The sequence below is a fragment of the Wyeomyia smithii genome, chromosome 2 (assembly GCF_029784165.1).
Source record: "Wyeomyia smithii strain HCP4-BCI-WySm-NY-G18 chromosome 2, ASM2978416v1, whole genome shotgun sequence".
NCBI classification, from domain to species: Eukaryota; Metazoa; Arthropoda; class Insecta; order Diptera; family Culicidae; genus Wyeomyia; species Wyeomyia smithii.
Genome location: NC_073695.1, coordinates 36,004,313 through 36,018,279, shown reverse-complemented (window position 1 = coordinate 36,018,279; position 13,967 = coordinate 36,004,313). Strand labels below are relative to the sequence as shown.

At 37.3% G+C, this 13,967-nt stretch overlaps 1 protein-coding gene across 1 annotated transcript in view; it reads left to right on the top strand.

Annotated features, from left to right (window-relative positions):
- Positions 1-13,967, top strand: part of LOC129724507 (uncharacterized) — a 589,670-nt gene that overhangs the window by 205,648 nt on the left and 370,055 nt on the right. Inside the window, exon 3 of the mRNA XM_055679461.1 lies at positions 12,158-12,274. Coding sequence (XP_055535436.1) covers positions 12,158-12,274 — 117 coding nt within the window. The remainder of the gene's footprint in view (positions 1-12,157; positions 12,275-13,967) is intronic.

The window sequence follows — 13,967 nt, the reverse complement described above, 5'->3', positions numbered from 1 at the left end:
GGCTGCGGATGCCTAGTCTCGCGACGGGGCTGCCGTCTTGGGTGTAGCTGGCGAGACGCCGGATTTCATAATTCGTTTCTTTTTTGCGTAAAAATATAGTAATAGAAATACTATTCAACGCTTGAGATAGCATGAAATCAAATGAAAAGAGTTAAATAAGCGCTTTGTAAAAAAGAGATATGACTCTATCAATAAACTAAATGATAACATAATACCTAGTTGTTTAAATTGGAATTCTATTTCTCTCGAAGTTTTAAATCATCATAAGTATTCAAAGTACTGTAACTGTATGCTACCTTCAGTGCATCGAGACTAGTGTTTCTGGAAGCCTTACAATTGGAATTGGCTAAATGAAGAAATTAAATTAAATTTAATTCATTTGTCGTCAATTGACCATATTGATTAAATTTTATTAGGTTAACAAAAATAGTGTAGTTTTTTTTCATTGTGTTATCGATTGAATCGATTGATTTACAAGTTTTCACCATGTATGAAAATTGTTCACTTCTCATTGATATACTTCGAGGTCAAAATCACTTCGTATTTCAGGAAAGGTTAATGTCATCTGCGTATACCAAAACATTCAGCAAATTTCAACCCTCTAGTGCCCAAATTAATTTTAAGACGGACACCGTCTAAAGGCGGCACTGGGCACTAGCGGGTTACACATGCTCTACATCGTTTGCAAATAAGATAAATAGTAGTGAACCTAGATGATTTTGAACCTTATTTTTTTGTGTTCTGTCTATCAAGTATAGTGTTCGACATCGGACCGGGTAGGGTCCGGTGAAAGTCCGGTCCTAAGTCCGAACGGACCGGAACCTTCAAAATCCGATTATTTTCCGAACCGGACTGGAACATAGCCATCCGGACTTCGGAACGGACCGGGTAATGCTTTCCGGACCTCGGACATTTTCAACATTGCAAGTTGTTCATTCTTTTTGATTTTCTTTGCTGCTTTTATTGAAAGTCAGTGCTCGCCTTTTTAACCTGTAATTTATGCTTTAATTGATCACATGGTTATCCAAAAATTAGAAAGACATTGATTGTTACATTTATTTTTTTTGCTATTTCAATTTTGTTCCTGGTATCACTTCGAAACTAGTGCTCAATCAGTTTTTGTATTCGTATTTGTATTTGTATGTATTTCATCTGACATGAGTGTCTTAATGAATAAATAGAAATTTACAAAATTGTCGAATGTGAAATCTTACTTCTTAAACGACTAGAAGTTTCACTGAAGTCGAAGTGATCCTTCACAAGCATGAAAATCCGGATCATCGAGGGTATCGCCGCATCATATGCATAGGCACAGTGACCGGTACCGAAGAGAACGTTGAGACACATGAAAATCCAGCATGGAAAGTAGTCGAGGGGAGTCACCTTCTCCATTGAGTAACTTCGCGACGAACAACGCCTGTTGAATTTAACGCCTTTTTTCAAGTGTGTTCATGTTTAAAAGTTTGCATCTATTTTCGTATTCAGAAAGAGCTAGAGGATTTGGCCAAGGAAGGCCAGTCGGATAAATCTTCGCTGAACGCCTTCATAATCAAAATTTGGAACGGCCATCATACAGATATTCACTAAGGAACCCTACAGTTCTATCTATGCGGCCAATACAAACAGAAATGGCGAAGAGATCGGTTTAACATTTCAGCAGTAAGTGTTTCAACTCTCTCCCAGAGAACTGAAATCGGAGCAAAACGCGAAAAAATTCAAGGAAGCTTTAAAATCTATATTACGTACGAGGATTCACCGATATATAATTTGAAACCGACATGCGCGATAATCTAGTACCTCTACACCACTGGCCACCTTATCAGCTGTCGGAGTTTCAGTACCTCCAGAACCGTGTAAATGAATCCGTCTTCGAGTCCAGCAGCTCCAATTCCATCGGTCAGCCATCTTAGTTCAACCGGGACGTATGCAACAAGGCACTATGAGGGCCCCTGTTGGCTCTGACCCAGTCGTGATTCTCTGGACAAATCACCATAGATTAATACATTTACCTTATCTTTCATATATATTTACCTTATCTTTGTTAGAGTTAGTTATTCACTCTTTTTAAAGAGTTTTTTTGCTCACTGGAAGTGCAAGTTATTGTAAAATAATTAAATAAAGACTTTTGTGTTAAAAATAATTCTGTCGAACCAGCACGAAAAAACAGGATTCCAGAAAATACAAGCGGTCTCCAGAGTTGGTCTCACCAGCGCAGGACTTCAAATAGTATGGATCATTAAAACCTTTGGCAACTTTCAAAATGAAACCAAGTTGTCGATTGGCCTTGGCAATTATCGAGATGTAGTGGTTTTTGAATGACAGTATTGGATCCAGAACAACTCCCGTCATTCATTTTCTCAACCTTTCGGGACTTCAGCCGGGACTGAAGCAATAATAATGCAATAATGAAAAATATAATAGGTTTTTTTGAGCGATGGAACGTCATGACGGAGCATTTTGGTACGCTCACGAATAGTTTAGAACAGATTCAGCTGGTTTTGCAAACAGTGGCAGTCTGCAATTGAACGAATCACCAAGTATATTTTCAAGTCATCATCGGCGTAAATGAGTTTGCAACCCAGGCGCAATTTCGGAGCAACGTCGTTGAAAAACAGCGTAAACAACAGCGGACCCAAGTTGCTGCCTTGGGGCACTCCGGATGAATTGCAGAAATTCGAAGATACACAGAAGTCAACTTTAACACGAAGTTCACGACTAGTCAGGTAAGGGACTATACCTAAATGACGTAGCATAATGGGGGGTGGAAGGATATCGTCGTTTTGTGACAAGCTTTGACAAGCGGGGGGGGGGGGGGGGGGTAGGGGTTGGATTAAAATCGACGTAGCATTTATTTTGGAAGACCGCTTTTTCGCAGGAAAAATGCATACAACAAATACACTACAACATTATACAAAGTTTTGCAGCGAGAGCTATCGAAATCTTTCTATCTGTAGCATTCTGAAATTTTGTGTAAGCACACAATCTGTTTTGAAAACAAAAATCGTTGTTTCTTTGTGGTTTTTAATAGTTAAAATTACAAGATACTTATTTCTGTTCAAAGCTGGTAAGTGCAGCGATTAGTTTCTTTTGCCAATATCAAAATATTCTCTGTGTTTTTTACAGACATAGATCATACGAAGTTGTATAAACATCTTTCCTTCTCGTACCAAAACACAATCTCTTCGAAGCAGAAAACATTAATCCATAGCAAAGTTTACATCAAAAGGAATGCTGTGTCCAGTGTATAAGTGATAAATAAATTGAATTTGACACGGTTATTTTTTTTTCAAGTATTTTTATTATGTTGCCACTTGTATTTTTGTATGTTTTTCTCTAAACCGGGGGGGGGGGGGGGGGGGGGGGGAGGGGCTAATCGAATGCTACGTTTTTTTTTCAGGGGGAGTTGAAGTTTTGTGACCAAATGCTACGAGGGGGAAGAAGTGGGTTGAAAATCATGAAAAAATGCTACGTCATTTAAGTATGTATGTTCCCTCCCCCCTTTCTAATCCACGATACCATTCTCGAAGAAGATCCAAAACGAGACAGTTTGGCCAACAGTATATTGTGATTGATTTTGTCGAAAGCCGCCTTCTAATCTGTGTAGATGACATTCACTTGAGTTTTGTTCTCTATTGCAGTAATACAGGTGCTGGTGAAATCCAACAAATTAGTGGTAACAGATCTCCCAGGCATGAAGCCGTGCTGATCATTAGAGATGTAGCTTATAGACTGGCTACGAATCACATCACTGACGGTTATTTTGAATAGCTTTGACGCTGTCGATAAGCTTGTTATGCCTCGATAGTTTCTTACGTTTCTCTTGTCCCCAGCCTTGAACATGGGAAACGTGAACGATTGCTTCCAAACTTCAGGGAAAATTCCATCGTTGAGGAAGCGAGTGAAATCTAAAGCACAGCGACAGAACATCACCGACGGTACACCGTAAGGTCCCGAAGAATTTGAACTTTTCAGCTGTTTTCGCAGCAGAGATAACCATTGCAAGAGTAACCACAAACGATGTCAGATTCCAGCAGTCCATAGGAACGTCGGATGCAGCAGACTCAGCTTCGAGTTCAGAGGCAGGAGTTTCATCGAACACAGATGCAAAAAATTTAGCGAAGAGCTCGCAATATCGGCAGAAGATTTCGCTTTTCGCGTTTGAGAATTGAACGTAGAAAAATAGAGTTACCGGTAGATAGCATCGATCATCTTTTTTTCCTCGAACAAATTTTCTTCGGGACGAGACGTCGTCACATCACGCAGAAACAGACTAAGTAGGAAATGTATCTAGCAGCTACTTTTACTAAAATATTGGCTCAAATAAATGAAAATTGTAGAACCAGCCTTTTTTGTTACTACACTCCAAATTTTTCAATTAGAAAAAAAAATAGAAAAACAAATTGCAAACATTTGTTTGTATTGTTCTGATTTAGTCAAACACTTTCCAACATGCATAAAAGTCTTAATGATAATTTTTTCAATTTAATAACGCTCTCGAAAAAAATGGCAACTTTTGTTCCCGGACTTCGGACCGGACACCGGACCGGAACCGGAACGAAGCCAATCGGACCGGAACGAGCTAGTTTCAATTTTTTAGCGGATTGGATCGGACCGGAACGAGGAACCAACGTTTTCGTCCCGATGTCGAACAATCAAGTATGACTGAATTCATTTCGAATATGTCGGATTGAAGTGAAAAGTAATATAAACTCCATCGAATGCCTTACTAAAGTCAGTTGACATGCTTCAACTTGATTTCCTTTATCCATAGTAAAAGTTACAAAATTCAACAAATTTGTGGCCGTTGAACGATTCGTTCATGTGAACAAGGGAAACTACAAGGTTTAAGCAGTACTGGAGGAAGGATAAGTTGCAGACGGAAATTAATTTGGCGCCCCCTCCTTAAATTTTTAGTTTTTACTTGGAGCATTTTTTATTTATACGATAATTTTATGAAACAGAAAATTTAAAAAAATCAGAGATTACTTGGCGACCGTAAACATGAGCTATGGAAAGCTCTCGAAATGACTTAAATATGGTTTGATTTGTTTTTTTTTTTTCATTAATTTACCACTATTTGCGGACAGTCAGACAAGTACGGTTCAATTACGTTCAGAGTCCCATGTCAATTACCTTTTCGAAGCCCCAAAATCAATATGGAAATGTGACGATTCATCGCGAGTAACAAAAAAATAATTAATTCGAAAAGCCTCAAGAGCTCGTGTTTTGACTTTGTGATTCAATGTTTCGTTTGGCCAGCAAAACTTTCATATTGGTTATTTTAAATTTACATAATACTTTAAAACCGCAAACACCCACTAGTATTGTTTCAATATTCTTGATAGTAAGCTTGCTTTTTACTGTGCGCTTAGACAGCATAAGCAACACTCGAAAATTGACTGATTTGCATTGCTTTTTTCTAATCATTGCTCGAAAATTTCAATTTGTAAAGCTTTAATAAATTTAGCTTTTAAATTTTTGTAATCTTGATATGGAATTTTGTGATTTTGATCACAACGAACGTTTTATTCTTAATTGCTTGCTATATGCTAATACTTGGATACCTTAGTTGACTTAAAATTCGCGAATAAATGCTGGCCTAATAATTCTAATCTAGTATCACGAATCACAAATCTTCATGATTGGCGACCGTGCCACCTTCAATTTTTTATCGTCACTTTTTCAATCAAACCGGACCAAGTAACGTTGCTTTTAGACTACGGTAGGTATACTAAGAGGAAGCAAATGGGAGGGCAAGTCAGATTGCCAACAGGATTAACTGCGCGCTACGTGACATTTTCGAAAGCGGATTTTCATCGCACACCGATATCTCAGGTTGGTTATTGCACCGTTGGCCACTCTGGGTCTGCTATGCTTGCGACCAGGCGACGTTGTAATCATAGCAATTGGACTGTTGGGCACGTAATAGCATAAAAAAAAACGCCTGCGATTATAATTCACTGCGCGATTAGTTGTGTGTACCTTTTCATTTAATATACTGCCTAAAAACTGCTTTATAATTTTATATCTTCTTTCTACGGCGCCAAAGCTTTTAGTTTAAAGTTACTTGATTAGGGTAAATTAATGATAAGAGCGTTTTCGGTTTTACACTTGTTTTGCTAGTTCAATGCTTATTTTTTTTATTCTAATTATTATTAATAAAATAAAGGCCCAATCGCAGAGAGCATAACGGGGCCGGAATTTCTGTTGGAGTAGGGAAAAGCCTGCTTGAGTAGAATCAATAAATATTTCTGCTCAAACAGGCATAAAAACCCTCTCATCTTTTCATATATAACAATACAATTACAAATAAATAACAAATCACAGCACTTAAAACTAGAAAATCTTCAAAAATATGATTCTTGCAGCTTTAAGAGTCCAAAATAATGAATTCAGGAGCATTCACATTCTAGTTGAGCCCGTTGCGCACATAAAATCTAAAAAGAAAACAAAAATGTACTAAATAGGAACATCAATGAATTTAAGAAAGGAATATAGAAGACGCATATAAGGGAAATCTAAATTTGCTAAGACATCACGAACAGGGACATTAGGTTGCTTATTTCGAGCTTTAAGAGAATGTTCTTAATTCGATCTAGCTTCACGATATAACGGACATGACCAAACAACATGTTCAATATCGTGGTAACCCTCGCCACAGGTGCAAAGGTGATCCTATGTGAGTCCTATACGACGAAGGTAAGCATTGAACCAGTAATGATTGGACATAAGCTGAGACATCACACAAATGAAATCACGACCTACGTCCAATTTCTGGAACCAAGGTCTTAAAGAAACTTTAGGAATAATGGAATGACACCATCTTCCTAGTTCCCCATTGTCCCAAGAATTTTGCCAGTGAGCGACCCTCGACGTATAGAACCAAAAAATTCATTAAATTGAATAGGTCTTTCATATATGTCACCATGTACCGTGCCGAACTTAGCTAATGAATCTGCCATCTCATTGCCCTCAATTAAAGAGTGGGAAGGGATCCATACTAATGTAACTTGTGATGCAATTTCGGATAAAGTACTCAAATGGTCGCGTATTCTATTTAAAAAATACGAAGAGTTCTTTAAACTTTTTATCGATCGGAGAGCTTCAACAGCACTGAGGCTGTCCGTGAAGATGAAGTAATTGTCCATAGGTAAATTTTCAACAATACTCAATGTGTATTGAGTAGCAGCCAGTTCTGCGACGTAAACAGAAGCAGGGCTTTCGAGTTTGAAAGCGACGGACAAATTATTGTTATAAACACCGAAACCGGTAGATCCATTAAGAAAAGATCCATCAGTATAAAATGAATTATTACAGTTTATATTTTGATATTTTTCACGAAATAGATTTGGAATCTGTTGTATACGTAGTTGATCTGGGATACTACGAATTTCATTCAACATGGATGAATCAAAAAATAAGTTAGAATCAAAAGTATCTAATGAGTAAATATTATTTGAAGAATGTGATGCAGGGTTAGAATTTTGAGACTTGTTATTGAAATATACAGTCATGAAACGAGTTTGAGATTGAAGTTCCACAAGTCTTTCAAAGTTACTTATTATCATTGGGTTTAAAATTTCACTTTTCACAAGAATGCGAGAAGCGATAATTAGGAACGTTCTTTTAAGGGGAGAACGCCCGCTAATACTTCTAAACTCATTGTATGAGTTGAGTGCATACAACCTAAAGCAATGCGCAAACAGCGATACTGTATTCGTTCCAGTTTTATTATATGAGTTTTTGCGGCAGAAAAAAACAAAAACATCCGTATTCCAGTACTGATAGAATTGTAGTTTGATAAAGTTTAATAAGGTCCCCTGGGTGCGCTCCCCACCATGAACCAGTTATTGTGCGCAAAAAGTTAACTCTTTGTTGACATTTTTGAATTAAATATTGAATATGACTTTTCCAAGTGCATTTTGAGTCAAACCAAACACCAAGATATTTGTGAACTAAAACTTGAGCTATGGGTTCTCCCACTAACATAAGTTGGAGCTGAGCTGGTTCATGTTTTCTAGAAAAAACCACGAATTCAGTTCATTCAACTGAAAATTCTATACCTAATTGTATCGCCCAATTGGTTAAGTTGTTCAAGGTATCTTGTAAAGGTCTTTGTAAATCGGATGCCCTGGGACCTGTGGCAGAAATCACACTGTCATCAGCAAATTGTCTAATAGTACATGAATTTGCCAAACAGGCATCAATATTATTGACATAAAAATTGTAAAGTAGTGGACTTAAACATGAACCCTGTGGAAGACCCATGTAACTTAATCTTAACGCTGACAAACTACCATGAGAAAAGTGCATATGTTTTTCTGATAATAGATTGTATAAAAAATTATTGAATTTGGGAGGAAGTCCTTTTTGATGAAGTTTATCAGAAAGGACATTTATAGAAACAGAATCAAAGGCTCCTTCAATGTCTAGGAATACAGAAGCCATTTGTTCTTTTTGAGCAAATGCAAGCTGGATTTCTGTTGAAAGTAATGCAAGACAGTCATTTGTTCCTTTAGTTCTACGAAAGCCAAACTGGGTATGTGATAATAAATTATTACTTTCGACCCAATGGTGTAAACGATATAAAATCATTTTTTCAAATAATTTACGAATACAGGAAAGCATCGCAATCGGACGATATGAATCATGATTAGAAGCAGGTTTTCCAGGTTTTTGGATAGCAATTACCTTTACTTGTCTCCAGTCATGTGGAATGATGTTTAATTCAAAAAAATTGTTGTATAAATCTAACAACAGTCTTTTAGCATTGTCAGGTAAATTTTTCAGTAAATGAAATTTAATTTTATCTAGACCAGGGTCATTATTATTGCAAGTAAGAAGGGCAGTAGATAGTTCGGTAATTGAAAATGGTAGTTCCATTACTGATTGTTCAGAAAAAACAGAAACAGTGTCTGGACAAACTTTTTTTGTGAAATTTAATATCCATTGATTTGAATATTCTTCATTTTCATCAGCCACAACTCGATTTCTCATTCTCCTAGCAGTGTTCCAATGAATACTCATGGATGTTTCTCTAGAAAGCTCATTAACAAAACGTCGCCAATAACTACGTTTTTTGGCTTTGATCAAGTTTTTGAACATGGATTCTAGCTTTGTATATCGTACAAAGTCTTCGATTTTTCCTTTTTTCCGAAAAACCTTATACACCCTAGATTTTTTAATGTAAATTTTTGAGCACTCTTTGTCCCACCAAGGAGTAGGAGGTCGTCTTTTAGTTGAAACGCCAAGATATTATTTCTTTTGGGCTAGTATTGCGGAATTCAAAATTAAACCCGCAAATAAATCATATTTTTCAAGTAGCGGAAGGTGTTGTACTGCCTCTAGAGCTTCTGTAATTTTTGTTTTATAAATTTCCCAATTAATATTTAATTTAATTTAATTTTTGGCCCTCCATTGTTTAAAACAGTCATATTGAAATTGTCACAAAGATTATATATCAAGGTGGAGCGATTATCGTTGTAAGATGAACCCCAAGCTACACCATGTGAGTTAAAATCTCCCAATATTAAACGCGGTGAGGGTAGAAGTTCAAAAATGTCAGAGAGCATTCGTTGTCCGATTAGTGCTTTAGGAGGGATGTATACAGAAGCAATGCAGAGATCTTTGTCATGTATTTTAATTTGACAAGCTACAGACTCGATGCCTTGAATTGAAGGTAAAATAATTTTATAAAAAGAATAACATTTTTTTATCCCTAAAAGTACACCTCCATAAGGAGCATCTCGGTCTAATCGTATGATATTGTGATTATTGAAATTGAGATTGATATCTGAAGTGAGCCATGTTTCACAAATAGAAAACACATCACATTTCAAATTATTAATCATAGCTTTAAACGAATCTAGTTTTGGTATGATACTCCTGCAATTCCATTGTAAAACATGTATAAAATCATTAGTTTCGGACGATAAGTTAGTCATCGAAGGATATTAATGTTGAAATGAGGGGCCATTGAAAGGTAAGCTGCTTTAAAAATGTTTTGAAAACAGGGAGTAGTGAAAGAATAATTTTTTTAAGAGGGTCCGGTATGTTTAATGATTCAAGGATCCAATTTATTACAGTAGAAAATTTCAGAATTCCTGATTTTGTTTGATTAACTGAAGGTGTGAATGAGTTATTACAGTTTTTGGGTGATAGTGGTGGGAATTCTTGTGTTGAATTTAGGTTTAAAATTTTAGGAGGAGTTTGAATCAAATTTTCAACATCATGATTGGATTTGGGAATATTAACTTTTTTATTAAGTGTTATTTTAGGACCTTTGTTGGGAAGTTTCGGAGGAGAAAGATTTTTTCTTTTTCTAGACCCACCAGGATTAGAAAAAGAAGGACCAGCAAGAGGAATGTCACAGTCTGTCTCATCAGAGGACAATAAATCATAAATATTTGAAGAAATGAGAGTACTTGTTCGGATTTTTTGAGGAGATAAGAATAATTACGTTTAGAGTGGTCTTTAAGAGACCGTTTCATTTTATTTTTATGATGAATGTATAATGAACATTTCGTTAGTTCATGTTGATTTTCACCACAATAACAACAATTATTATTCTCTTGATTGCAAGATTCATCAAGATGATTCCCCCCCACATTTGCCGCATCGGCTTTTATTGCAACAGTAGGCAGAAGTATGGCCTAGCTGTTTGCAATTGATGCAGTTCATGACTCGTGGAATATATAGGCGAATAGGAACGAGGACATTGTGAATGGAGATGTGAGATGGTAAAGCAGATCCGGCAAAAGTGACACGGAATGAATCTGAAGGGGAATATATTTTCTTTCCTTCTACAAAGGATACGGATCTCAATTGTTGACAATCGAGAATTTTAACCGATGGAATTGAAGAGTTTTTGAAATACCCAAGTCCGTCTTTTAAAAGACATTCACTGGATAAGCTGGAATCGGTTACAACACCGTCAATTTCTACATCTCGTGCGGGAGCATAAACATGATATTCCCTGGTAAAAAATTCTGATGTAGCAATTTTATTAGCTTGAATAAGGTCCGTAGCCACAACTCTCAACTTGTTGGGCCTGACCTTAGAAATTTCAGTGATGGACTTGAAATGAGACTCTAAGTCCTTGGATATCTGAATAATGTTTAAGGGCTTTGATTTAGGCCCTATTTTAGGTCGGAAATAAATAATGAATGAACCAGTCGATCCGTCTGGATAAAGTTTAACGCGCGGGGGAAATGAGGCAACAGAGGATAGAGGGTCAGGAGGTTTTGGAGTGGCGAGAACAGGATCGTTCAAATTTTTCTCATCCACTTCCATTGTGTGTAATGCACACTATGGCAGGGCAACAACATATGGAAATAGATTATAAATGAATTAAGTCTAATACTTAGCTGTTATAAAGTTACAGAATTCTTGATTTCTATATAGCTTGATGAACTTGAGTTGTTCCTAATCTCTTGTAATCATCAAACCCCTGGAGAACTTTGAACAGGGTATCCTGAAGAGCTGTGAAACTTGAATTGTTCAGGATCACTTGAAATATTCAAACTCCTCAAAAACTCTGGTCACGGTATCCTGCAGAACTGCAAATCCTGTTATTTCCGATATTGAATAATACTTTAGATCTGAAATTATAAGAAAATTTAATGACGGTAGCAGCTGTAAATAAATGCGACACTTCCCAAGCGAAGGTTGCTGAGCTTATGTGTTCAATGCTATGCATTACAATATATTCAGTGGAGACGCGTGGTATTCGGTTTCATCTTAGAGAACAAACACATAAGACTTTTGTGTCAAGTGGCCATGGAGCAGGAAACGGAGGGTTCGCCAGAAGACCATAAAAATACTCAGGGTGGTGGAGTGGGGGTTGAGGAAGCGCTATTTTTTATGACTTTTATGTACAATTTTATTGCTATCGAATTCACCAAGTCGCGAATTTATTACTTTTATAACTGATACAATGTTAACAAGTCTTGACTACTTGTTTCGTTTTTTTTTGATTAGCTAACCTGAACAAATCGATGCTAAATGTTTGGCATCAGTTAAATTAATTAGAATGAAATCAAATTAAGTCGACCAGGAACCGCGCAGAGCAATGCATTTTCTATATTACTATTCCATTAGATCAGTTTATGAAAAAAAGTCATCAATTTCTACCCCTTTTCTCTTCAATTCTTCACAGGTCGCTGTGGTCATGGTAGCCCTTGCGAGCAGCTGTGCTACGAGCTGCACGATGGCATGTACGAGTGCGATTGTGCGGAGGGATTTGAACTCAACAAGAATGGCTACAGCTGTCAGGGTAAGTTTTACTTTTGCCATCTTTATGATCAAATCCCATTCAGCAGTCTCGCGCTACACAGCACGAGAACCGAACCATTCATTACTGAACAAATTGTCAGCTCTACTTTGAACAAAAGCTCCATCCAACTACTGAGAAGGGAAACGGGAAAAAATAGAGCAACACTAGTAGCAAACTTGGGGTGAAAAGGATCAAAGCTTCTTTCAGCGGAATCTATATATATCCCACAGCGAATTCCGACGCCTACGTCAATATTCCTGCTGATGGATATAAGGAGCTTTGCAGGCAGACCCAATTGTGGCCGTTAATAGAAATGTGTTGCCCTTTGTAAGCGCTGACTGAATGCGAAGAATGCGAGATGAAAATGTGCTCTTCTGCCTGCTAGTCAGTGTTGTGGGTGATGATTACGCCCGCAACAGTTTGATCAAAAACAGAGGAAAACGTACGAATTGAGGTTTCCAGTTCAATGCGGTATATTGTTTGTGGGTTGGCAGGCTATAGTTTCCTTTCAGTAGAACGAACTCTTTTCATACCACGTGACTTGTGTACGTCAGCGGGAAATGAACAATAACCTGTAATAGTAACAACTCAACACTGGATGTTTTTTTTTACTGATATTGTCTAGTGACAAGGGTTAGTTTTGTTTGGTACATTAAATAAAGTCATTGAATTTACCTCGAAACTGCAAAAAAAAAACTAACACATCTTTATTCACCCCAAACGACGGAGATGTCATTAAATGATTGATCGACGAACAGCTTTTTTTTCTAGAGTGCAGAATAAACACCTGCTGCCAAATTCAACCGCCACTTCCCGTGGTTCTTAAATACACTAAGTTCCATTCTAACACACAGGAAGCAGGATGCTATCGCCGGGAAGAATAGATTTTTGACATTCAACAGACTCCTCGTATGTTGGAGAAGCCCGATTCAGATCTGGAACACACGGCCGGGCGGGAGTCCATTTGCGCTATTTGTTGGCGATGTTTTTCCAACAGATCAAACCAAGTTTGGCCCACACAAGGATGCCACAGCAGCAGTCAACACCAGCTGCCTGCACTATTATACACTGCTAGCGGGGGCGACTATAATCCCGGTAGACCGGGAATCGGAGAATGTGAATGCATGAAAATGCAGGATTGCAAGCAATCGTAATGATTTATGTTTCGCGATTTGTTCGTTTGACTTCACGTTGGCTGGTGGCAATTGGTGGCTCTGCTTGTTTGGAGGGAAACGAAGCTTTAGGGCACGATTGAATGCATGGGAGTGGTGACGATTTGTTTTGGATTTCCTTTTCTGGTTTATACAGAGATGGGTCTTGGCTCACTTTCATACAATCGGTATGAGTAAGCAAATTTTATGATTTGCCATTATTATTCTAGCATATTTGAAGCCAATTTTTCAACAAAAACATGGTGTTGAAAGTTTCGTTCAGCGATCACAATGTATTTAAATTGAAGTATGTCATCTCCCGGTGGATAGTATTAGGATTAGAAATATTCTGTGGCACGACACTGTTGATATTCAGATGATTTCGATATTGGGCCAAAGTCTGTGCTGCAATTATAGAACTTTATAGTAGTTATACAAAAAAAAAGTCCCTCCTTGAAAATCTATTTTATGTATTCCAAATATTTTAGAATAATAGACTGGTAGTGTGTTTTATTAAATTTGTATTAAACGTTAGTCTGCTC